A 27,610-nucleotide genomic window follows, 5' to 3' on the forward strand; every position below is an offset into this window, starting at 1 on the left:
TGTAGTCATCCACAAAAATCACATAGTATGAAAATCCTCCCTTAGATATCACAGGAGTCGGACCCCATACATCGGAATGGACAATTTCAAAAGGTTTTGTCGTAAACATGGATCTTTGAGGAAAATGTAAACTGTAACGCCCCGAAATTTAAACCCAGATTTTTGAGGATTTTTTTTTTGAAGCAGAAACAACAAATGATTCCAGGGTTAAGCATTTCAGAATGATACAGGAAGGTAAAAGCAAATCACACCATTTATTTTTATTTCAATAATAATAGAATCCAACATCAGAGTTTTCACATTATGAATCTCAAACTAAAATTTCCAATCTAAAAGAAAGTAGGATCGCCAGGGAACAAATAGATCAAGTCTTGGTCAGCGCCTCATCCCGCATTGCTCATAGAGCTACTCTGTGCCTGAAAATGATAAAAGTTATAGGAATAGACTACCACGTCTAAGTAGGAAAACTGTAATTATTCTTGCAAGTAGATCATGTGTCAGGTGTGTGATGTGGGTGTCGTGTTTGATTTTCAGTCTAAGCATAAACACATAAAGAAGTCGATGCAACAACAATAACAGACATATATCTAAGTAGAAGGGTAGATTACGTAACAATTATACTTAAGCACGAAAAGCATTTTATGCAATTACAACAATTAAGCAAGTAAGGTATTAAGCAATTAAAGCATATTCTGTAACAGAACTTACACTAACATGAATAACATCTATATAACATCCATAATATGAATTCAATTAACTAATATATGCACAGTTTAGGATGTCGTTTCATCATAAGCACCGAATATAAAGCATGATGAAAGAGTATGCAAATGTCTCTTTAATGACTCCAACACAGTGATACCTAACTGTTCTAGTTGATGTTTATCTTTTCTTATCCCGCAGGTACACACGGGCCAAGGCAACCATCACAGAAGAGAACGTTCGGGGGTATATTATTCAAAGTTGTTTTATTAACCCGAACATTCTAACTGTGACTGAAATCCCAAGGGAGCGGCCAGTGACCGAGAGAACCTCCCAAAGGCCTAAACCAAAACAGGATGCATCCTTAACTTCTGCAGAAGAACAAAAGAGCTACCACCTAGGATATATTGGTAGTCTGGGTCCCCCAACTCTGAGGACTGGGACCAACGAGTCGCTTTACGCTCGAAACCAAAACACGAGTCCCCAGAGTTTTGTACCACCTACCCTCTCCAAGGTAAGCCCGAATTTGAGTGGATTAATCTTTTCATTTAATAACTTTCCCGAAGTACAGGGCATTTTCCCAACTTCCTTCTACTACCACAGCAGTATAATTCCCAACCTTAGTCATTTTACCAAGGGTATAGAACAGTTCCCATCCTTTGTTGTATTGATTGCATAACCCACTCAAAGTGCTCTGGTGCCTTTAAACCAGTCAAGCAACAATATTTTATTTTCATTTTCATGTGGATTCACATCATAACTTCGATGGCCTATGCAAGACCCTCAATACCCTAGCTAGACATCCATATGTCCATAACAAACCGACCCATATGTTCGGTTATCAAATCATCATTTATCATCCTTATTATCATTTATTTATTCTTTAATAGCAAATTGCGACAACGCCTCCATGTATTATGAAGGGTGGCATGTAATAAAAGCTCTGCCAACAGGCAAAGACACGGTTGGTGTCCTTTATTGAACGTGCAGTATAGTCCTAGAGATTTGGTAATACTACTATATGCATTTCTCCCAACATCCTCTCATTCGAACATTCCACAAGATATACAGCTTAGTTGGCATTTGATACTTTCAGCAATTATGTAGTGTTAGGCAATAGTACTTCAGAAATATACGATTTAACCTGCCTATGAACATTGGAGAATAAACATCTTAATGGCCATTTGAATCTTCTAGATGATGTACACTAGATGATGTACACGTAATGAACATTGGAACCTTTTAAGGAATATGCAATTGACCCACATAAATTAGGCAGCTTAATATGCAGCTAAACATCAATTTAAATTGCTAGTTACTATGCAGTGCACACCCAATTTACATGCAGCCTAATATACAACTAATCATCTATTTAAATTTACAAGTTACTATGCAGTTTAATATGCAACTAACTAAGCATTTAAACATAAAGTGAATACGAAATTAAATACTAGATTGAATCTCAACCTAATATGCAACTAAATCGACATTGAGCAACAGTTTAATATGTTATTTCATATGAACCGAATATGATCATAGCATGCTGCTAACTAGGCATCTAGCAGTTGAATAACATGGAAGACCATTATAACAGACAGCTAATTAGTCATTGCACCCTCTGGAATACATACAACTAACTTTGATTAATTAGGTAACAATCATTATCACTAGACAGATACAAGACTCAAATATTGGCAGCACCTTGGTTTATCATAAGTAATTCAAACTAAAACATAGAAATTAAACATGCATTCACATTGATTAATCAAATGAAAAACAAAAGTCCAGACCTTTACAACACTCAAGCAGGGTCATACGTGCACAGACTCTGTGTCAGTCTACTAGAATGCATCAATTCCGTTACAGGAAATTTTCCAAAAACATAAAGCACCAAATCGCAGGAGCTTAATATGCGACTAACTACCACTTCAATATACAAAGTACACAATCTATCGTTTTAGTTCTTTAGTTGGCACACAGTCCCTAAAACCCAAAGCCGCAGGTAAATCATAGATCAACCTCTCACGAGTTAGATCAGCCTCTCACGAGTTTGGTATAGACACTTTCATATTCAGCACAAAAGATTTGCACAGAATAAATCCTAAAATTCAAGAGAATATAGTCCCAGCCAAGTCATGCAGTCCCAAAGGTTATATACGATGCTAAATCATAAAATTTACAGGAATGTATATATATTTATAGGTATATATACATATATAATAAATTTCAGAGGAATGTGTATACAACTTAAATCACAAATTTCAATAAAGTAGATCAAATTAAAGCATGAAATCCAAAGAGACATACACAGGTATAGCCCATAAATGACAATTTTTGGGACAGGAATCAGATCATGATTCCCCAAAAAAAAAGAAGCATCCGAAACCCCAAATCGTTGATTTGGAGTTTTCGGTTTGGGATTGACAGACAACCCCAAACTGGAGATTTTCCCCCCATTGCAACACGATCGTTTGGGTTTTGGACAACCCACATCCCACCCGATCCATGATCGACCTCAATTTTTTTTTTACAGAAACCCTACCATTATCCGGCGAGGGTGTTGCGGCATCCACTAGAGGGGTCGGTCGGCCTGGACAGCACCACCACCGGCGAGGTCGGCTCTTCACTGCAAGGTCTCGAGCTGCGGGCCTGGGATCGGAGGGTGCTTCGAGGTTTAGAGAGGTAAAGGAGAGAGAGAAAGAGAGAATAACATAATGGAATAGTGAGAGAGGGGTTCGGGGGTCCCCCTTTGTAGGAGGGTGGCCACCCGAAAAGGAAAGAAGTTCCTCCCTCACTGCGGCTGCGATTTCCCCCTCCCCCAATCTCAAAAATGTTAGGGTTCAAAAGAACCCTAACCTGCGACTTATCGGGGGGGAGGGGTTTTCCCCTTCCCCTTTTATTTTTATCGGGCAACCCATATCGGGTTGCCCCCCCCCTTCTTTATCCCTCCCTGTAATAATAAAAATGTTACAGGGAGTGGGTCGGGTTCGGGTCCGACCCGCGACCCGCACTCGGGATCCAACCACGTGTTGGATCCGGGTCTTATTAAAAAAAATATGGATTCTTAATTGGATCCAAAAACCCCACTTATATATTTATTTTATTTCTTTTCTTATTACGTATTTTAATATTTAAATAGGTTTATCTTGTATAATATGGGTTCTGGATCCGAAACTTGGATCCGTGCCCAGATCCGCCCATTTTACTCCTAAAATGCTAAAATTTTAAATGTAAATATTGCGGTTATTACATCCTTTCCCCCTAAAAGAAATTTCGTCCTCGAAATTTACCTGTGGTTGCTCACTCGAAAAGGTTGGGGTACTTCTCCCGCATATTTGCCTCTGGTTCCCACGTGCTTTCGTCAATGCCATGGTGCTGCCATCTCACCTTGACGAGAGGAATGGTCTTTGATCTCAAGACTCGCTCGCTTCGTTCCAATATCTCTACTGTTTTTTCTTCCATTGTTAGGTCTTCCCTTATATCTACGTCCTCATACTGGATGACATGTGACGGATCTTGAAGATATTTTCTTAACATAGATACATGGAATACGTTATGTATCCCCAGCATACTGGGGAGGTAGGGCTATACGATAGGCTGTTTCTCCAATCCGTTCCAAAATTTCAAAAGGTCCGACATATCTGGGACTCAATTTTCCTTTCTTACCAAAACAAAACACACTTTTGGTGGGTGATACCTTCACAAAGACCCGATCCCCCACATCAAAAGTGAGCTCCCTGCGCCTCTGATCTGCATAACTCTTTTGTCGACTCTGAGCTATGAGCAGTCTATCTCTTATCATTTTGATCTATTGGGTATAATGTTGTAACACGATTGGTGATTCTACCGACCGTTCACCAATTTCATCCCAATACACAGGTGATCTACATGGTCTTCCATACAGAGCTTCGAAAGGAGCCATGCCGATACTCGCATGGTAACTATTATTGTAAGCATATTCGACTAAAACAACATGTTTGTCCCACTCACCTTTCCAATCTAGCCTACATGCCCGCAGCATATCTTCTAGTGTCTGGATAGTCCTCTCTGATTGTCCGTCAGTCTGGGGATGAAAAGCGGTACTCAGCTTCAGTTTTGTACCCAAGGCCTGTTGCAACTGACCCCAAAACCGAGAAGTAAATCGAGGATCTCGATCTGATATAATAGAGATTGGTACTCCATGCAGTCTAACAACCTCCCTAATGTATAAGTCTGCTAAGCTCTCGAGGGATTGATTTATTCGTATGGGTAGAAAGTGAGCCGATTTAGTCAATCGATCCACTATTACCCATATAGCGTCATGTTGTTTCCGTTTTTTTTGGGCAAATCCACCACGAAGTCCATGGTGATTTCTTCCCATTTCCACTGTGGAATCTCCATTTGCTGCATCATCCCGCCAGGCTTCTGATGTTCCACCTTGACTTGCTGACAAGTCAAACACTTCGAGACATAACTTGCGACCTCACGCTTCATTCCCTTCCACCAATACCCTCGTTGTAATTCTTTAAACATTTTCGTGCCTCCTGGGTGTATGGTGTACTTGGACCTATGTGCTTCACCCAATAGTTCTTCTTTCAACTTGGGATCACTAGGGACCCAAAGTCGCTTTTGCATCCATATACTGCCATCTTTCTTGAGTGAGAAGTGTGAATTTTCTTGTTGGGCTAGTGACTTCAGTTTCTCATACTGGAGATCTTCTTTCTGACCTTCAATAATCTTTGTAAGGATCTCCGGATGGGCAGATAAATTAGATAACTTGATACTTCCCACGATATCTGAGAACGGTTTCCAATCAATGAATTCTTCCACCAAATTCCACCCTTTTGTCAAAAGACTAGACAAACTGCAACCAGCTTTGCGGCTGAGAGAGTCAGCTACCACATTTGCCTTTCCTGGGTGATAGGAAATGGTAAAATCGTGGCGCACAGGGGGGGGTTTTGTTTTTTAAACAAAACCTCTCCTGCATCGGGTTTTAAAAACCCGAACGAGGGCGGGCCCGGGTCGGGTCCAGACCCGACCTGGCCCGGGTCCGATTTTTTTTTTTGAAAACGCGGGTTTTACAATAAATCTTCATATGTGAAGTGTGAGGTTGCATATATATGCTGTCTTAAGTTATAAAAACTGAATATGTTTATTCGGAACCGTCTGACGGGTAATTTGACCTATTTGAAGGGTTTTAAAACTATATTTTTGTGTAAGCATTCGCTGTTTTCGGCTGGGCAGTGACCTATAAAGAAAAATATATATATATCGTAGGGGAAGAAAATAGATAGAGAGAAAAGAAGAGAAGAAGATTGAAACAAATATGTTGAAGAAGTTTGATGGCATGCTTCTCGAGGCATCGAACCAACAAACTAATGCTCTACCAATCTCAAGATCCTCTTGATCTTCACGTACACGTTACAACTCAAGAACACCAATGCTCTGATACCATGTAATGAATTTGACAATGTAATATAAGAGAATGCCTCTTATGGGCATACAAGAGCACAATAGCAAATGGCACAAGGACCTCTTATGGGGTCAACACAAGATTACAATCACATAAGCCACTTATGGACCAAACACAAACATAAAAATATAGGATCTTATTAAGAGAATGCTTGAGAACAAGCTTCAAATACAAGAGGGGTTACACCCCCTATTTATACACAAAAGGAAGCAAAAAAGAGCCATTACTCCCTATAGCTAGAAATATAGTTGTTGGGAGCACTTCCCAACATCTAGTAATATAGCTGTTGGGAGCACTCCCAACAACTCTATTTCAAGAGCATTATAAGGACTATAATGCCCTTGATAAAAAGAATAAATTACAAAAATAATAAAAACTTAAAGTGCACCTAATGAACACAATTAATTACATAAGGGAAAATAACTAAAACACCCCTAATGGGTTTTACTTATTACATCAATAAATATATATATATATATATATATATATATATATATATATATATATATATGCAAACAATAAGTGTATATATATACACTTTAACAAAGGCTCCTTAAATAGAGGTTGGAACGGGAGGTCATTCCCTCTCCCCATCGATATGGGACTAACTTTTCTCTCTTACTTTTACTCTTTAACATTAAAATCTATATAAAGTTATAAAGCATACCCTTTTCTTTTACTCTTCATATAAATACCATAAAAATCATGCATTCATTCTCCCTCTGCTCCAATATCCGACTGTATGAGTATGCATGTTTGTATTCTAAGGTAACATAACCTACCTTGCATATATATATATATATATATATATATATATATATTCATATTTTTTATGATACATTGGGTTCTCAAAAGCATGCCCCTCTGTCTCTCTGTTCGTTGATTCTCTTGTGGTTTGTTTTCTACGTTCATCCATTTTGATTTTTGAGCTATTTTTATTGTCCCCAAATTGTCATAGTATCCTTATTTGATGAATGCTATTTGAAGCAGTTGAAAATTATTTAGAATAAAAGTTTGAAAATTTTGACATAAATAAAGTTACTCATACTAAATAGCACGGTTTCTTTATGTTCTACTGTTTCAGATGAACTGAAAAAGTTACCTGCTCCTGAGGTTGCTTTGAAGTACTATACGGAAGGGGACCTGTACTTGTTTGGTATGCAGTATACCTATATCCTGTTTCATGTAGTGCAATGTGACATTTGATTGATTCCTCATGTAATTTCTTTCAGATGAATTTCAGACGTCTCGAGCTCCAAATACTAGGAGGCCAAAAATTGGTAATGTTACATTGTCAATTTGAATGCTCTATTGTTTAACTTGCAAAAGACAAGCACTTATTTGTCATGTATTCATTTTCATTCTGTGAAAGTACCAAACCTCCCATTATTGAAAATTTTCTCATGGTGCATGTGAAATGGAGGCACTAGTATTGTGGCATTAACTGGGATTCTTTCTTGTTTGATTGATGTGGAACAAGCATTCTCAGGTTACATTCACAATTTCTTGAAAGACCACAATGTGTTCTTGGTTACACATTCTGCTAATTTGTTTTTAAAATTTGGAGTGGAGATTGTGATTCCATTTCATATGCTAGTTTAGGGTGTGCATATTGTGAAACTTCTTGTCTTCTCAGTAGTGATATGATAATCACTGAAATCATATCTTTGAATGTTTTTTGGGAAAATTTTGAAAATTTTCAAGTTAGAAGACTAGAAATATTCAAGTAGAGAATTGCATGTTTTTAAACATGTAGACTTTAGTCAGGGAACCTCTATTTTCTTTAGTCTATGCATGACCTTTAAAGCTAGAGCCTAAATGTTCTATATTTAATAAGCATTAGTTGTGAGATTAGTTTACCAATGCTGAAAATGGAAAAGTCTTTATCTTTTCCTATGCATGTTCTCTAAACAATCGGCTTTGAAGGTTTACAAGAGTGTGGATGGAAATCTCGTTAGTATAATTACATCCATTTTGCATGGTGAAGGAGGTTTCTTCTCTCTCCCTCCCTCTCTCTCTCTCTCACACACACACACAAGTACGCACATACACAACCAGCAAGGGAAATTTGATACATTAAAAGATACATTGCACTCTATTCTTGATAAAATACTAATACCTCTAGTGATAACAATTTATGTACGGATAATGTAAGTTTGAGCTATCTCCATGATGTCTTGATGTCTTCTTTCAAATGCCACTGTTATGGAATAAGGTGTGATGTTTCATGAACAATATTGTGAGGATGCTAACGTGTACTACCACCTTAGCACATATTACAAAGTAATGAAGCAAACTATCAGTATAGTACTACTATTTAGCATAAACATATAGTTCAGAGAATTGGAGCATAACTGTTGTTTCATAAAGTAGCTCAGGCCTGTCCTAGCAGGGTGCTTCTTTTAAGGATTGTGAAGGGATACATATTACGTGTCGCACTTTTGATGGATATAGAATATGGACCATAAAAGTTAAAGAAGAGAAAAATGTGCTGTAGTTTCACTTATTATGGGTAAGAAGGGAAGATGGAAAGTTATACATACAACAACAAACAACAACAACTACGCCTTCATCCCAAAACAATTGGGGTCAGCGATATGAACCAAAAAAGAAATTCATTTTGGGTCTTCCACATGAATCCTTTTCCTCCAATCATTTCTATCCAATGCCATGTCCTCGGTGAGGTTCAAAGCATTCATATCCTTTCCTATCATCTCCATCCAAGTCTTCTTAGGCCTACCCCGACCTCTTTTAACTAATATATTTTCTCATTTTTCCAACCTTCTAACTGGAGCATCATTAGGCCTTCGCCGAATATGTCCAAACCACCGTAAACGATTCTCTCGCATCTTATTTTCAATGGGTGCAACACCTACCTTCTTACGTATCTCCTCGTTCCGAATCTTATCTTTTATTGTATTTCCACACATCCATCTAAGCATCCGCATCTCAGCTACACTCATTTTTTGAATATGATGTCTCTTGGCAGCCCAACATTCCGTACCATATAGTAAAGCGGGTCTAATAGTCGTCCTATAAAACTTTCCCTTCAACCGCAATGGCATTCTACGATCGCACAGCACTCCAGTTGCACTTTTCCATTTCATCCACCCAACCTTTATCCTATGGTTTACATCTCTATCAATTTCTCCATACTTTTGAATGATGGATCCCAAATATTTGAAATAATCATTCACCGGTATTTCTTGCTCACCAAGCTTCACTACACTCCCATCACTACTTCGTTGCTTACTAAACCGACATTCCATATATTCAGTCTTACTCTTACTCAACTTAAAACCTCTAGCTTCCAATGTCTGTCTCCATAATTCTAACTTAGCATGGAAAGTTATACATATTTTCATAATTAAAATTCTAACTTCATCTTGGATTTGGGATAGATTTTTTATAATATCCAAGGTGAGATGGGAAATGATGGGTCTAGATTGTTAAATTTACATACTTGTGATGCATATAGCTTTTTATATATATGTATACATATGTGTATACATACTCATAGAATTATTTTTATTTTTATTTTATTATTCTTTTTTGTATTTTTTTTAGTAGTCAACATGGGTTGACTAGACAGAGCTAGTCTAACAACTAGATTTTCTAGCTGTTAGACTAGTCTAAAGGATCCCAACGACTCTTTGTATTTGACTTAGTCAAATGTTGACTAGTCAAATACAATAAAAAAGAAACTAAAAATAAAAGGAAAAAACCTATACTAACTAAACTAGAAGGAAAAAATAAAAGTTCCTAGTTAGCTTAGGTTATGATACATTATTTAACACTCCCCCTCAAACTTACGGTTGGATAACCGAAAGTTTGTCCAAGAGAAAGTGCAATCTAGGTGTTGTGAGAGGTTTAGTAAAGAAATCTACCAGTTGATATTCTGAAAAAACATAGGGAAGATCAATAGTGTTGTGTAGGAATTCCTTTCGTACATAGTGACAATTCATCTCAATATGCTTGGTTCATTCGTGGAATATCCGGTTGCTGGCAATGTAAATAGAACTTTTGTTGTCACATCATAGTTGTGATGCTCCTGTACTCTAAACACTCATGTCATGAAGCAATCTCCTTAGCCAGATTACTTTCATAGTAGTTGTAGCCATGACTCTGTACTCTGCTTCAGTTGATGAGAGAGACTTTTTGTTGCATCTTGCACCTCCAAGAAATCAATGATTCACCTAAAAATACTCAGAAATCAGTAATTGAGTGTCGATCATTTGGATTTCCTCCCCAATTCATATCAGTATAAGCAATTAAATCTAAGGAGGAAGAAGCAAACAATAAAAGTTCTCGAAAAATGAAGGTTTTAATATATCTAATAATATGTAAAACAACTCCCATATGAACAGTGGTTGAAGCATGCTGAAATTGGCTTGCTTGTTGTGTGAACGGCATGCGCAATGGCAGATCGTGTAATGAAAAGATAAGACAATGCCCCAACAAGTTGTCTGTAAGGTGTTAGATTTTCAAGTGGTTCTCTATCATTAATCTTCATGTTGACATTTACAAGTTCGGTTGTAACGCCCCGAAATTTAACCCAAATTTTTTTAGGGAATTTTTTTTTTCAAGCGGAAACAACTAATAATTCTCGGGTTAAGCATTTCAGAACGATACAGGAAGGTAAAAGCAAACCACACCATTTATTTCCACTTTAATAATAATAAAATCCAACATCAGAGTTTTCACATTTAGTCTCAAAACAAAAATCTCAATCTGAAAGTAAGCAGAACCGCTAGGGAACAAATGGATCAAGTCTCGGTCAGCGCCTCATCCCGCATCGCTCATAGAACTACTCTTCTCCTGAAAATAATAGAAATTATAGGAATTAGACTACCACGTCTAAGTAGGAAAACTGTAATTATTCTTGCAAGTAGATCATGTGTCAGGTGTGTGATGTGGGTGTCGTGGTTGAATTTCAGTCTAAATATAAACACATAAGTAATTCGATGTAACAGCAATAACAGACCTATATAAAAAGGTAAATTATGTAACAGCTATACTTAAGCACAAAAAGCATTTTAGGCAACTTCACCAATGGAGCAAGTAAGGTATTAAGCCATTAAAGCAGAACTTACACTAACATGAACAACATCCATAATATGAATTCAATTAACTAATAAATACACAAATTAGGATGTCGTTTCATCATAAGCACTAAATATAAAACATGATGAAAGAGTAAGCAATGGTCTCTTTAATGACTCCCACACAGTGATACCTAACTGTTCTAGTTAGTGTTTATCTTTTCTTATCCCGCGGGTACACACGGGCCAAGGCAACCATCACAGAAGAGAATGTCCGGGGGTATATTATTCAGGGTTGGTTTATTAACCCGAACATTCTAACTGTGACTGAAATCCCAAGGGAGCGGCCAGTGACCGAAAGAAACTCCCAAAGGCCAAAACCAAGACAGGATGCATCCCTAACTTCTGCAGAAGAACATGGAACTACCACCTAGGACATATTGGTAGTCTGGGTCCCCCGACTCTGAGGACTGGGACCAACGAGTCGCTTTACGCTCGAAACCAAACACATGTCCCCAGAGTTTTGTACCACTTACCCTCTCCAAGGTAAGCCCGAAACTGAGTGGGTTAATCTTTTCATTTAGTTAATTTCCCGAAGTATGGGGCATTTTCCCAACTTCATTCTACTATCATAGTAGTAGGATTCTCAACCTTAGTCATTCTACCCAGGTGTATAGAACAGTCTCAGTCATTTGTCATTTTAATTGCATAACCCACCCACAGTGCTCCGGTGCCTTTAAACCAACCAAGCACAATGCCCAGTGTCTTTAAACCAGTTAGACACTCAATCATTTATAATAAGTTTTTTCATCAGTTTCATTGTCATAGCCTACAAGCTAATAGTTCCAATACCCATATCGGGTATTCAACCCAATTTGTCCATTAGGCAAAGTTTTCCAATGTAATACCCTACTAAGTGAAACTATCTTTTATTAGTTATAGCACATCAAATGACAATATTAACAGCATATTGCAACATCGACCGAACAAGTCATACCAAATAAAGTATCTCGAACATCACTAAGAAGCACATGATTTAATCCAATTTATTCTGAGGAAACAATGAATTCCACTTAAACAAATCACATCCAGCATACTTTAACCATGAGAAAGAAACTTATGAGACTGTGACATATAGAATTTCACCCAACCTCATGCATACAATTATACACTCTTATACATGGTTTCAAGTACTCAGATCTGATCACATCTAACAAACTAATAGAAAACTACAGACTTAATAGAAAACCCCAAATTTACGTATTGCTCTAGTATTACAACCATCAAAATAGCATAACATCTCTATACTGTCATACACTTAGAGATTTGCTATTTTAACAAAACACACATTCCTGATTTACTATTTTAATATGTCAATCATGCAAACTCACAATTTACTGTTTAAACATGTCACCAATTCCGATCAATATAATCATGAATCATGCATATACAAGAGTGAAACATGAATCATCCCACAGTGATTTATCACAGTTCCTAATACGATTTATTCAGGAAAGACCCACATCCATTTTCTATAGAACACCCTAAGAGTTCAAACCTTGACTATATGTATGATTACCAGGAAATTCCTAAAGTATACCTACTTTAATGATACACAAATGTCATCACTGTACACATGAAATCAGAGGAATTCAATTCTGATAAAACTGAATAAAGTATGGTTACAGGTAGTTAAAACATAGGTATTCAGTCTTAATAGCATCTGATAACAGCATATTAATAGAGAAAATGACTGGAAAGAAAATCTGATAACAGGTTAGACCTTACTCATTTACACAGATTCAGTTATGCATCACAGGAATTTGATAACCATTGTTACGTAATCTTAAATGAACCATACTCAAGGGATCGGCTAACCTGTTATAAGTAAATTTCTATTATAAAAGAGTTTCTATTATTTAGGAACCATTTCATATTTTAACAACTAGTGCATCATAATGGCAACTCGTATAACTAAAACTCATAAAATGTATTACAGTATACAACCAAGAGTTGAACCCACCCAAATCGATGTGGATTTGAGACTTTAGGGTTAGGGTTTGGGGGTTTTCTGGCGTGGGATTTACCGAAATCCCCCAACTGTCACAACACCCCTCGTGATTTGGGGATTTTCGATCCCCCCCTTCCCACTCATTCACACCCCCAACACGCGAGTTACCTACAAAAAAAAAACAGTAACCTACCATTATCCGGCGAGGTTGTTGCGGCATCCACGAGAGGGGTCGGTCGGCCTGGACAGCACCACCACCGGCGAGGTTGGCTCCTCACTGCAAGGCCTCGAGCTGCGGCTTGGGATTGGAGGGAGCTTCGAGGTTTAGAAAGGTAGAAAAGGGTGAGAGAGAGAATGGGACAGCGAGAGAGGGAGAAGAAAGGGTTCGGGTCCCCCTTTGTAGGTGGGTGACCTTCCAAAAAGGAAGGAAGCCCGGCGGCTGCGGGGTGCTTCCCCACCTCCCATCATCTTAGGTGTTAGGGTTCGGCTGAACCCTAACACTCGTTATCGCAGGGGAGAGGGTTTCCCCTCAAAAGCATTTTATCGGGCAACCCATATCGGGTTGCCCCCCCTTATTAACCCCTCTTTTAACTTAACAGGGTGTGGGTCGGATCCGGGTCCGACCCACGACCTGCGATGCCGGATCCGATTGCAGTTTGGATCCGGGTCGCGTGAATAGCAGTGGATCCACTTGAGTCCAACAATGGTTTTTTTTTTTTTTTTTTAATTTATTATTATTACTTATTTATTTATATAGTATTGCTAAAATACTCAAATATGCACATTTTTCTTTTTGGATCCAATAACGGATCCCAGGCCCAAATCCACATTATTCTTTAAGTTTAGTGTGAAATTTGTGGTTCTTACATCCTTTCCTCCTAAAAAAATTTCGTCCTCGAAATTTACCTGTCGGTGTTTAATCGAACAGCTCGGGGTATTTTTCTCTCATATTAGCCTCTGGTTCCCACGTGCTTTCATCGATGCCATGGTGTTGCCATCTCACCTTGACGAGAGGAATGGTCTTTGATCTCAAGATTCGCTCACTTCGTTCCAATATCTCCACTGGTTTTTCTTCCATTGTTAGGTCTTCCCTTATATCTACGTCCTCATACTGGATGACATGTGACGGATCTTGAAGATATTTTCTTAACATAGATACATGGAATACGTTATGTATCTGAGCATACTGAGGAGGTAGGGCTATACGATAGGCCGTTTCTCCAATCCGTTCCAAAATCTCAAAAGGTCTGACATATCTGGGACTCAATTTTCCTTTCTTACCAAAACGAAACACACTTTTGGTGGGTGATACCTTTACAAAGACTCGATCCCCCACATCAAAAGTGAGCTCCCTGCGCCTTTGATCTGCATAACTTTTTTGTCGACTCTGAGCTATGAGCAGTCTATCTCTTATCATTTTGATCTGTTGGGTATAATGTTGTAACACGATTGGTGATTCTACCGACCGTTCACCAATTTCATCCCAATACACAGGTGATCTACATGGTCTTCCATACAGAGCTTCGAAAGGAGCCATGCCGATACTCGCATGGTAACTATTATTGTAAGCATATTCGGCTAAAATAACATGCTTGTCCCACTCCCCTTTCCAATCCAGCATACATGCTCGCAGCATATCTTCTAGTGTCTGGATAGTCCTCTCTGATTGTCCGTCAGTCTGGGGATGAAAAGCGATACTCAGCTTCAGTTTCGTACCCAAGGCCTGTTGCAACTGACCCCAAAACCGAGAAGTAAATCGAGGATCTCGATCTGAGATAATAGAAACTGGTACTCCATGCAGTCGAACAACCTCTCTGATGTATAAGTCTGCTAAACTCTCGAGGGATTGATTTATTCGTATGGGTAGAAAGTGAGCCGATTTGGTTAGTCGATCCACTATTACCCATATAGCGTCATGTTGTTTCCGTGTTTTGGGCAAACCCACCACGAAGTCCATGGTGATTTCTTCCCATTTCCACTGTGGAATCTCCATTTGCTGCATCATTCCACCAGGGTTTTGATGTTCTACCTTGACTTGCTGACAAGTCAAACACTTCGAGACATAACTTGCGACCTCACGCTTCATTCCATTTCACCAATACCCTCGTTGTAAATCTTTAAACATTTTTGTGCCCCCCGGGTGTATGGTGTACTTGGACCTATGTGCTTCTCCCAATAGTTCTTCTTTCAACTTGGGGTCACTAGGGACCCAAAGTCGCTTTTTCATCCAGATACTGCCATCTTCTTTGAGTGAGAAGTGTGAATTTTCTTGCTGGGCTAGTGACTTCAGTTTCTCATACTGGGGATCCTCTTTCTGACCTTCAATAATCTTTGTAAGGATCTCCGGGTGAGCAGACAAATTAGATAATTTGATACTTCCCACAACCTCTGCGAACGGTTTCCAATCAATGAATTCCTCCACCAAATTCCACCCTTTTGTCAAAAGACTAGACAAACTGCAACCAGCTTTTCGGCTGAGAGAGTCAGCTACCACATTTGCCTTTCCTGGGTGATAGGAAATGGTAAAATCGTAATCCTTTATAAACTCCAACCATCGTCGTTGTCGCATGTTCAACTCTTTCTGGGAAAACAGGTACTTGAGACTTTTGTGATCAGTAAATACCTCGAATTGTTCCCCATACAGGTAATGTCGCCATATTTTCAAAGCGAACACTACGGCTGCCAATTTGAGATCATGAGTTGGATAGTTTCGCTCATGAATCTTTAATTGGCGAGAGGCGTACGCTATCACCTTACCATTCTGCATTAAAACGCATCCTAACCCAGTACCTGATGCGTCTGAGTAGACCACAAAACCACCATGACCTGAAGGTAAAGCCAACACTGGTGCGGTGGTAAGCTTCTTCTTTAAGATTTGAAAACTCTCCTCGCACTTATCCGTCCATTCGAACTTAATTCCTTTCCTTAGAAGTTTGGTCATGGGCATGGCAATTCGTGAAAAGTCCTGAATGAATCTTCTATAATAGCCTGCTAATCCCAGAAAACTCCTGATATCACTGATATTCCTCGGTTGACCCCAATTTAATACAGCTTCAACCTTAGCCGGGTCCACAGCGACTCCATCTCGTGATATGACATGACCCAAGAACATGACCTTCTCGAGCCAGAATTCGCACTTGGAGAATTTGGCGAACAACTGGTGTTCCTTGAGAGTCCCCATTACGATCCTCAAATGTTCACGATGTTGCTCTACGCTTTCAGAGTATATAAGTATATCATCAATAAAAACAATCACAAAAGTATCCAAGTATGCTCTGAATACCCGATTCATCAAATCCATGAATGCGGCGGGAGCATTTGTCAGTCCGAATGGCATAACTACGAACTCGTAGTGACCGTACCGTGTTCTAAAGGCGGTCTTGGGAATATCCTCGTCCTTGATCCGAAGTTGGTGATACCCAGATCTAAGATCGATTTTTGAAAACACCTTAGCCTTTTGCAATTGGTCGAACAAGTCTTCAATACGAGGTAGGGGATACTTATTTTTGACTGTTGCTTGATTCAACATCCGATAGTCTATACACAACCTCATAGAACCATCTTTCTTTTTCACAAAAAGAACTGGTGCTCCCCATGGTGATACGCTCGGTTTAATGAAACCTTGCTCCATCAACTCCTGGAGTTGTTTCTTCAGCTCCTCCAACTCTACTGGGGCCATACGATAAGGCGCTTTCGAGATCGGTGTCGTCCCAGGCACCAACTCGATATGAAAATCCACCTCACGCGGTGGAGGTAGTCCAGGCAACTCATCCGGAAACACTTCCGGGAATTCTCGAACCACTTCAAGTTCTTCTAATGGTGTGACTTTCGACTCGCAGGAGAATACATTTACTAGGAATGCTCGGCACCCCTGTCGCACATACTTCTGAACCTTTAATATCGATACAATTCGGCCCTTCACTGTAGGTCTAGAGAGTCGAAACTCAACCTTTGGCAATCCTGGTCGGGACGAAACCACTTTCCCTTGTCGACAGAGAACGTTGGCATAATGTTCATATAACCAATCCATCCCCAAAATGACATCATATTCAGTCATATCGAGCAAGATTAGGTCAGCAGGTAAGTTCTGCCCTTCCAGTACAATTATGACATCAGGGATGTAGTTTACACATATCGAATTATATCCTATCGGATTGTACACATATAATTCATGTTTCAGAGATTCAGTATGTGCACCAAGTAACTTTGCAAATTCTACGGATATGAACGAATGTGTAGCACCACAGTCAAATAGAACAAGTGCAGCACAGCCATTGACAAATATAGTACCTTGTACCAGATTTCCTTTCTCCAATTCTTCCGCAGTGGTGGCATATACTCGTCCCCGCACCCTCTTCTGTGCATTTTGCTGTGGTGTTTGCTGCGGCTGAGATGGTTGGTGTTGCTGTCCTCCCCCGGCATTACGTTTCTGCATATCCGCCATCTTCTTGTGGCACTGACGGGCATAGTGACCCATCTTTCCACAGTAAAGACATGCTCCTGTGTCTCTAGGGCAAGGTTGTCCGTAGTGGGACCGGTTGCACTTCTGGCACACCCGATTTTGTCCTTGTTGCTGCGGAGGACGATTTCCACCATTGTACTTTTGCTTCTTGTAAGGTGGCTGGTACTTCTTGCCACTGTGGTGCTGCGGCGGACCGGCTCCCCGTTTCCCCGGTGTGTCCTTTTGACTCTTCCTTGATCTCTCCCATTCTTCATTCAGCATAGTAGCCACTTCAATGGCTTGTGCGAGGGTGGATGGCAGATTTATCATCACTCGTGGTCGCAATCCGTCCTTGAGTCCGCGGACATACCTAGTTGCTCTGGCTTTATCATTCGCGAACAAATTTGGGCAATAACGCTCCAAGGTCCGAAATTTGGTAGTGTATTCCACCAAATTCATATTTCCTTGTGTAAGCTCCAAGAACTCCTGATGCTTCTGATCACGAGCGTACTGGGGGAAATATGTCTCTAGAAATGTCCGTTTGAATTCTTCCCATGGAATAGTATCCTCTCCGGCAAAGTGGATGGTTCGGGTTGTGTCCCACCATTTCTGTGCATCTTCCGTCAAGCGGTAAGTGCCGAAGTCCGTTTGCTTATCCTCGGGAACAGACAGAACCCGAAAAGCTCGTTCTGTCTCTGCAATCCAATTCTCAGCTAATTCAGGATCAGCCTTGCCTGAGAAGGTAGGCGGGTTCAACTTCAAGAATTTCTCATAGGTGATTGTGTTCGTATTATGCCTTTCACTTATGGCTGCGGCTAACTCCGCCTGATGGCGCATTTGGGTGTCCATGGTTTGAGCCAGATTTCTGAGAGTTTCCATCACGAAACCCCTTTGGTCCTGCCATTCGTTCGCCGTGCTCGAACTAGCTTGGGATCGACGATACATCTAATAATCATTTCAATACACACAGTTTTACTATCTTTGAATTGTAGTGTCCCTAAAATCATCACATGTATATATCTATACTTATATAGAAAACAATGCAATTATCATGCCTAATAAAGTAAGAATGATAAAAATATACTCACAGAGCGATCTCAGGATGTGGCATGACCGTGATCCTTGATTTATTGTTCCCAGGCTCTGATACCATAACTGTAACGCCCCGAAATTTAACCCAAATTTTTTTAGGGAATTTTTTTTTTCAAGCGGAAACAACTAATAATTCTCGGGTTAAGCATTTCAGAACGATACAGGAAGGTAAAAGCAAACCACACCATTTATTTCCACTTTAATAATAATAAAATCCAACATCAGAGTTTTCACATTTAGTCTCAAAACAAAAATCTCAATCTGAAAGTAAGCAGAACCGCTAGGGAACAAATGGATCAAGTCTCGGTCAGCGCCTCATCCCGCATCGCTCATAGAACTACTCTTCTCCTGAAAATAATAGAAATTATAGGAATTAGACTACCACGTCTAAGTAGGAAAACTGTAATTATTCTTGCAAGTAGATCATGTGTCAGGTGTGTGATGTGGGTGTCGTGGTTGAATTTCAGTCTAAATATAAACACATAAGTAATTCGATGTAACAGCAATAACAGACCTATATAAAAAGGTAAATTATGTAACAGCTATACTTAAGCACAAAAAGCATTTTAGGCAACTTCACCAATGGAGCAAGTAAGGTATTAAGCCATTAAAGCAGAACTTACACTAACATGAACAACATCCATAATATGAATTCAATTAACTAATAAATACACAAATTAGGATGTCGTTTCATCATAAGCACTAAATATAAAACATGATGAAAGAGTAAGCAATGGTCTCTTTAATGACTCCCACACAGTGATACCTAACTGTTCTAGTTAGTGTTTATCTTTTCTTATCCCGCGGGTACACACGGGCCAAGGCAACCATCACAGAAGAGAATGTCCGGGGGTATATTATTCAGGGTTGGTTTATTAACCCGAACATTCTAACTGTGACTGAAATCCCAAGGGAGCGGCCAGTGACCGAAAGAAACTCCCAAAGGCCAAAACCAAGACAGGATGCATCCCTAACTTCTGCAGAAGAACATGGAACTACCACCTAGGACATATTGGTAGTCTGGGTCCCCCGACTCTGAGGACTGGGACCAACGAGTCGCTTTACGCTCGAAACCAAACACATGTCCCCAGAGTTTTGTACCACTTACCCTCTCCAAGGTAAGCCCGAAACTGAGTGGGTTAATCTTTTCATTTAGTTAATTTCCCGAAGTATGGGGCATTTTCCCAACTTCATTCTACTATCATAGTAGTAGGATTCTCAACCTTAGTCATTCTACCCAGGTGTATAGAACAGTCTCAGTCATTTGTCATTTTAATTGCATAACCCACCCACAGTGCTCCGGTGCCTTTAAACCAACCAAGCACAATGCCCAGTGTCTTTAAACCAGTTAGACACTCAATCATTTATAATAAGTTTTTTCATCAGTTTCATTGTCATAGCCTACAAGCTAATAGTTCCAATACCCATATCGGGTATTCAACCCAATTTGTCCATTAGGCAAAGTTTTCCAATGTAATACCCTACTAAGTGAAACTATCTTTTATTAGTTATAGCACATCAAATGACAATATTAACAGCATATTGCAACATCGACCGAACAAGTCATACCAAATAAAGTATCTCGAACATCACTAAGAAGCACATGATTTAATCCAATTTATTCTGAGGAAACAATGAATTCCACTTAAACAAATCACATCCAGCATACTTTAACCATGAGAAAGAAACTTATGAGACTGTGACATATAGAATTTCACCCAACCTCATGCATACAATTATACACTCTTATACATGGTTTCAAGTACTCAGATCTGATCACATCTAACAAACTAATAGAAAACTACAGACTTAATAGAAAACCCCAAATTTACGTATTGCTCTAGTATTACAACCATCAAAATAGCATAACATCTCTATACTGTCATACACTTAGAGATTTGCTATTTTAACAAAACACACATTCCTGATTTACTATTTTAATATGTCAATCATGCAAACTCACAATTTACTGTTTAAACATGTCACCAATTCCGATCAATATAATCATGAATCATGCATATACAAGAGTGAAACATGAATCATCCCACAGTGATTTATCACAGTTCCTAATACGATTTATTCAGGAAAGACCCACATCCATTTTCTATAGAACACCCTAAGAGTTCAAACCTTGACTATATGTATGATTACCAGGAAATTCCTAAAGTATACCTACTTTAATGATACACAAATGTCATCACTGTACACATGAAATCAGAGGAATTCAATTCTGATAAAACTGAATAAAGTATGGTTACAGGTAGTTAAAACATAGGTATTCAGTCTTAATAGCATCTGATAACAGCATATTAATAGAGAAAATGACTGGAAAGAAAATCTGATAACAGGTTAGACCTTACTCATTTACACAGATTCAGTTATGCATCACAGGAATTTGATAACCATTGTTACGTAATCTTAAATGAACCATACTCAAGGGATCGGCTAACCTGTTATAAGTAAATTTCTATTATAAAAGAGTTTCTATTATTTAGGAACCATTTCATATTTTAACAACTAGTGCATCATAATGGCAACTCGTATAACTAAAACTCATAAAATGTATTACAGTATACAACCAAGAGTTGAACCCACCCAAATCGATGTGGATTTGAGACTTTAGGGTTAGGGTTTGGGGGTTTTCTGGCGTGGGATTTACCGAAATCCCCCAACTGTCACAACACCCCTCGTGATTTGGGGATTTTCGATCCCCCCCTTCCCACTCATTCACACCCCCAACACGCGAGTTACCTACAAAAAAAAAACAGTAACCTACCATTATCCGGCGAGGTTGTTGCGGCATCCACGAGAGGGGTCGGTCGGCCTGGACAGCACCACCACCGGCGAGGTTGGCTCCTCACTGCAAGGCCTCGAGCTGCGGCTTGGGATTGGAGGGAGCTTCGAGGTTTAGAAAGGTAGAAAAGGGTGAGAGAGAGAATGGGACAGCGAGAGAGGGAGAAGAAAGGGTTCGGGTCCCCCTTTGTAGGTGGGTGACCTTCCAAAAAGGAAGGAAGCCCGGCGGCTGCGGGGTGCTTCCCCACCTCCCATCATCTTAGGTGTTAGGGTTCGGCTGAACCCTAACACTCGTTATCGCAGGGGAGAGGGTTTCCCCTCAAAAGCATTTTATCGGGCAACCCATATCGGGTTGCCCCCCCTTATTAACCCCTCTTTTAACTTAACAGGGTGTGGGTCGGATCCGGGTCCGACCCACGACCTGCGATGCCGGATCCGATTGCAGTTTGGATCCGGGTCGCGTGAATAGCAGTGGATCCACTTGAGTCCAACAATGGTTTTTTTTTTTTTTAAATTTATTATTATTACTTATTTATTTATATAGTATTGCTAAAATACTCAAATATGCACATTTTTCTTTTTGGATCCAATAACGGATCCCAGGCCCAAATCCACATTATTCTTTAAGTTTAGTGTGAAATTTGTGGTTCTTACATCGGTAGTGTCGACCTTTTTCTTATATGAGATGTCAGACCTGTCAACAATATCTAGAGCAAACTTAGATTGAGTCAACAAATCGCCTCTAGAAGGCTAAGCAACTTCTATACCAAGATTTTTTTTTAAAAAACCCAAATCACTCATTTTAAAGTGTATTTTGAGAAATCTTTTAATGTTTTCAACTTTCTATTTATCACTTTCAGTGATGATCATGTCGTCTACATAGAGGAGAATGATAATAATACATACATAAAAAATATTAACAAACAAAGTTGTGTCAGTAAGACAAGATTGAAAACCAAAATTAAGCATAACTTGACTAAATTTGTCATAACAAGCTTTTGAGGCTTGTTTAAGGCCATACAGAGCTTTATTTAAATGAAGAGCCTTTCTTTTAGGAATATCAATGCTAGGTGGCGGTTCCATATAAACTTCTTCGACTAAGCTTCCATTGAGAAATTCATTTTTGACATCCATTTAATATATAGGTCATTTCTTTATAGAGGCAAGGGCTACTAAGGTCCTAACTGTGGTCATTCTAGCAACCAGAGTAAAGGTCTCTTCATAGTCTATTCCATACTCTTTGGAATAGCCCTTGGCAACTAATCTGGCCTTATACCTTTCAAGAGTTTCGTCATTCTTGGTTTTAACTTTATATACCCATTGATAACCTATAGGTTTTTTACCTGGTGGAATATCTTAAATAGTCCAGGTATTCGCCTTTTCTAAGACATTTAATTCAACTGTTTTTGCTTCTACCCATTCGGAATGTTCCTTTGCTGCAACATAGTTAGAAAGTTCTATGTAAGAATGTATTAATGCAATATAGGCTTGATACTTAGGTGAAAAAGACTCATAGGACACAAAATTTTTAGGGACTTTTGACACTCTAGATGACCTTGTTTGTATTTCTTCCTGTCCTTCATTACTAATATATTTTTCGAGAGCACATGGATGTTCTAAATTACCCCGCCTAGAGTATTGAATACAATCTTGATTATTATGAAATGATTCTGCATGTATCATATCATTTTTATCTTCTTGGTTTTCATCAATATCACACTTATCAATCTTTGGAACTAAATCCAATAAAAAAAATACTCATTTATTTCCTTAGTGTTCTCACTTTTAAAAAAATTTCCTTTTCCAAAAATGATACATTTCTTGACACATAACTTTTTAGTTTTAAAGTCAAAGCATTTGTAGCCTTTTTGATAATTTGCATATCCTAGAAAAACACAAGGAATAGCACGAAGAGAGAGTTTTTCATTTTTATCAAAAAAAACAAAACACTTGCATGCAAAAACCCTTAACTTAAAATAATCTGGAATTTGTTTTAAAAGTTTTTTAAAGAAGAGGATGACATTATCTTAATAAGATAAACTGCAATTGGAGTGGCTTTAGCCCAAAAAACTTTAGGCACTTGATGTGTAATAAGTTCTTGTTGTCTCTATAATATGCCTATTCTTTCTTTCAGCTAAACTATTTTGTTAAAGGTATAGGAACATGATCTTTGATGTGTGATACCATGTAGATTTAGATAATCTTTAAATTCTTTTGATAAAAACTCTCTCCCTGAATCAGTGCAAAAGATGAAAATATCATTTTTAAATTATTTTTTAACTAGATTATGAAATATTTGAAAGTGTGAGAAAACTTCAAACTTATGTTTAAGAAAATGGATCCAAGTATGTCTTGTAAAATCATTCACAAAAATTACATAATACATAAGGTCACCTTTTGATATAACAGGTGCGGGTCCCCACACATCCGAATGTATTAACTCAAGTGGTCGAGAAGAAACAAAGGTTATTTCTTGAAAATGTAATCACTTCATTTTACCAAGAATACAATTTTCACATGTAAAGTTTTCAAAATTGCAAAAATTTTCATCTTTGAAAAAAATTGGATCTTAGATGCACTAGGATGACCAAGTCTCCTATGCCATAGATCCAAATCCACTTTCTGAACATTACAACACAATGTATTATTGGGTATTTTAAAAAAATTTGTGTAGTATAAGCCTTCTTTTCTATGGCCTTCCCCAATCAGCTTTCCTGACTGGCGATCCTGCACTCGACAACCATGAGAGGAGAAAGAAACATTACATTCATGGTCAGATAATTGAGAAACAGATAAAAGATTTAAGTTAAGTTTCAGAATATATCTAATTTGTGGAATAAAAAATCTTTTTGAGTTTTGAGAGGTATTTTCAAAATTTTCTATTCCTTTTATATCAAGAGATGTTTCATCAACGGTGAAAACATTTGACCCACTTGAATTATGACATTCGAATAACATATCAATATTTGGTGTCATATGAAAAGAGGCACCTCAGATTTACCGGGATCGAAGATGCCAAAGGAAGAGACCGCAACTCCAGTGGATGAAGATGCTCCTTTGAGTAGAGGTTGAAGTGCCTCCACTAATTGAGTTAAGGACATGTTTTCAATGGATGGTTCACTTTATTCTTGTGGAGGTCCAACCGAGGCAACCTTCTTCTCATAGGGCTTCTTCAATTTTGGACAATATGTTTTTACATGTCCCGGTTCATGGCAATAGTAACAAAAGACTTTCTTTCTTTCAAATTCATTTCCTTGCTTCTCATCATTTGTCCTACCATAGTATTGGGGTTTGTAGGTACGAACATAGTTTTTCAGTCTAGATGCGGCTAGGACCGAGTCATCATTACATTTGGAGATTCTCTTTTTAAGACTATTTTTCTTCATACTTAATTCTTCTATCGTATCTTCTATCGAAGGAACTTTCCCTCGATGAAGGAGAACGGATTTGGTAGATTCAAACTCCGATCTCAATCCATTAATAAATAAATAAAAAATACTTCGTATCTATTTGATTTTGACGGAGCTCTATGTCTTCCGAATAATGCCATTTTGGTTCAAGAAGAGCTAACTCTTCTCATAATTCGGACAAGCTGTTATAGTATTTTCTAATGCTTTTGTCCCCTTGAACTATATATCGTACTTTATCTTGTAAATTGCATACATGTGCAATATCTTTAAGAGAGTACATTCTTTTAAGATATTCTCATGCATTGTTTGCATGTTCAAATTTTGCAATGCTTGAGCACTTTTTGATATCGACACTACTAATGATCCAAGACATAATCTTGTCATGTCCCATTCTCCATTCCTTTTATTTTTTCTCGTAAGTGGTAATGATCTTATTTTTCTCAACCTCCGTAAGAGGTATCTCTTTCTCACCTTTTACCTTTGTAAGGATTAGTTTGGGTTCCGCATCGGTCCCATCCACTAAACCCAACAACCCATTTCCTCATATAAGGTGCTTCATAATTGAAGCCCATGTTACATAGTTAGAGTCATTGAGCTTAATGGGTTTAATGGTAACATAATCATTGTCATCCATTTTACAAGGTTTGAGAAAGAAAAAAGAAAGAAAGAAGAATGGAGGAGAAGAGAAAAAAGTGAAGATAACGAGTACTCCACCGATGAAGAGCACATACACTACCAAATAAGCACTACCAATCTTTTACACAATCACGATCTCACAAGTGCTTGAATAGAAATTGTAAAATAGCTTCACCTCTTTTTAAAATTTTGAATAACACGTTTCCCGATACAGCGAAAATGAATTTAGCTTGATCTCATAGCTTTGATACCATGTAAGAAGACGAGCTCCTTCAAGAATGTTTGCTAGATCACCAACAATAAATACTCAAAGAGCTCCAATCAAAGTACCGAAAAGAACACTCACAAGAACCAAGAAAGGTTCATACACAAATATACAAAAAATGGTATTCAACAAGAGGAAAAAATAATAATATTATTGATGGTGATTTACAAAAAAAATACATTTGAGAGGGGGCAATGCCCCATATTTATATACAATAGAGGAGCAAGTGGAGAGAGTCGTTGGGCTCCCAACAACTCTTTGTATTTGACTTAGTCAAATATTAACTAGTCAAATACAATAAAAAAGAAATGAAATATAAAAGGAAAAAAACCTATACTAACTAAATTAAAAGGAAAAAATAAAATTTCCTAGTTAGCCTAGGTTATGATACATTATTTAACAGTAGGTTCTTGGATAAATAGTGTTGTGGCAAGTTCAAAGGGTCTTGGAAGACTCCGAGCTGCACCATAACTGGATGGCATTCTTTCTTTGAAAATCCTCTTGACTTTAAATGATAAATGTCTAATTTCAGAGTGCGAGTGTACTTTAGGTGTACATATACATCTTGATAAAGTCACAGGGTGGAGAGGAAAAAACACGTTGGGAACATAAGTAATCAGAAACTAAAGATAAAGAAATAGGAGACACAACAGCCTATACAAAAAACTATTTAGCCAAGTGGATGCTTTCATAAAGAACGCTGTGCGTGTGTGTGGCAAACTTCTTTACTGCTCTTGGCCAGCTCTGTCAACTTCTCTGAGTTCCAGTATTTGACTGTTTGGTTTTTGCTGCGTTTCTTTGAATCAAACTAATTTTACACCTGATGATGTCTCTCTCTAATTGAAATGTTCCAGGTAATCTATATGATGTGTTTGTGAACATCAGAGATGATGAAGCTGAACATTGTAAAACCATGAAGGCTTGTCAAACCCATGGAAACCTCCATTCACCCCATTCAGCTGCAACTTTGTCTGAAGAATCACAGAGTATAATAGCTCCACAAGATTGTGAAGGCATTGTTGACTGTGTAAAGAAGGCTATAAGCTTGCCTCAACAGAAAAGATAACATGCAGGTTTCAGTGAATGGTTTGAATTGTTCTGCTGATTGATGAATGCCAAGCATGACCGCCTCGCTCTGTTTAGAATGGTTTGTTCATGTCAGTGAAGATAGTGAATCAATTACTCCCTACCATGTAAGATGGCATTTGTCAGTCATGCTTGTAGTAAATGTTTATTGGAAGAGGCATTGTTGCCTTATCATGGTGATTATATCGAGATAATTTAAAAGCAACATTTATAGCTCAATTAACAAAGAAATTCCTTTATATCTGCATAGATTCCTGTATCCACCCCCACCCTCTCTTGTGTGTGCCCCCCGTCCCCCCCCTCTTGTGTGTGTGTGTGTGCATGCACATGTATATATCCTGGAAGATGCTATACTATCCAATAAAAAGTCATAGTTGGTATTGTTTAGTCAATCACTATAATGTGTTTGCTTTTGTTTAATAAGAAAACATACTTTTGGATCTCAGTATTTTGATTTAAAACGAAAAATGATCGTACTGTACTAGTAGTTTAACACTTCTTGAAATGCCCTATAATTTTTGTTATTCTTCTCATGTCCAAAATCGCAAATAGACAGCTTTGAAATATCCTTTTTACCCTCGCATGCACATAATTCATGAAGTTGTGTGAAATGTCAGCTTTGTTTGTCATGTGCCGCATACTCTCACTTAAAATGAGGTCTGCACGTTTTTGTTTTTGCG

General features: G+C 38.4%; 1 protein-coding gene across 1 annotated transcript in view; it reads left to right on the plus strand.

The window, feature by feature from the left end:
- The window catches only part of IM (Alternative oxidase family protein), a 157,217-nt gene extending 130,040 nt beyond the window's left edge, over positions 1–27,177 (plus strand). Inside the window, exons 7-9 of the mRNA XM_089990872.1 lie at positions 7,239–7,310; positions 7,387–7,434; positions 26,699–27,177. Of these exons, the coding sequence (XP_089846998.1) occupies positions 7,239–7,310; positions 7,387–7,434; positions 26,699–26,910 (332 nt within the window). The 3' untranslated portion in view covers positions 26,911–27,177. The remainder of the gene's footprint in view (positions 1–7,238; positions 7,311–7,386; positions 7,435–26,698) is intronic.
- The last annotated feature ends 433 nt before the right edge of the window (positions 27,178–27,610 follow it).

Source organism: Nuphar pumila, chromosome 16 (assembly GCF_984573655.1).
Source record: "Nuphar pumila chromosome 16, dmNupPumi1.hap1.1, whole genome shotgun sequence".
Lineage (NCBI taxonomy): Eukaryota > Viridiplantae > Streptophyta > Magnoliopsida > Nymphaeales > Nymphaeaceae > Nuphar > Nuphar pumila.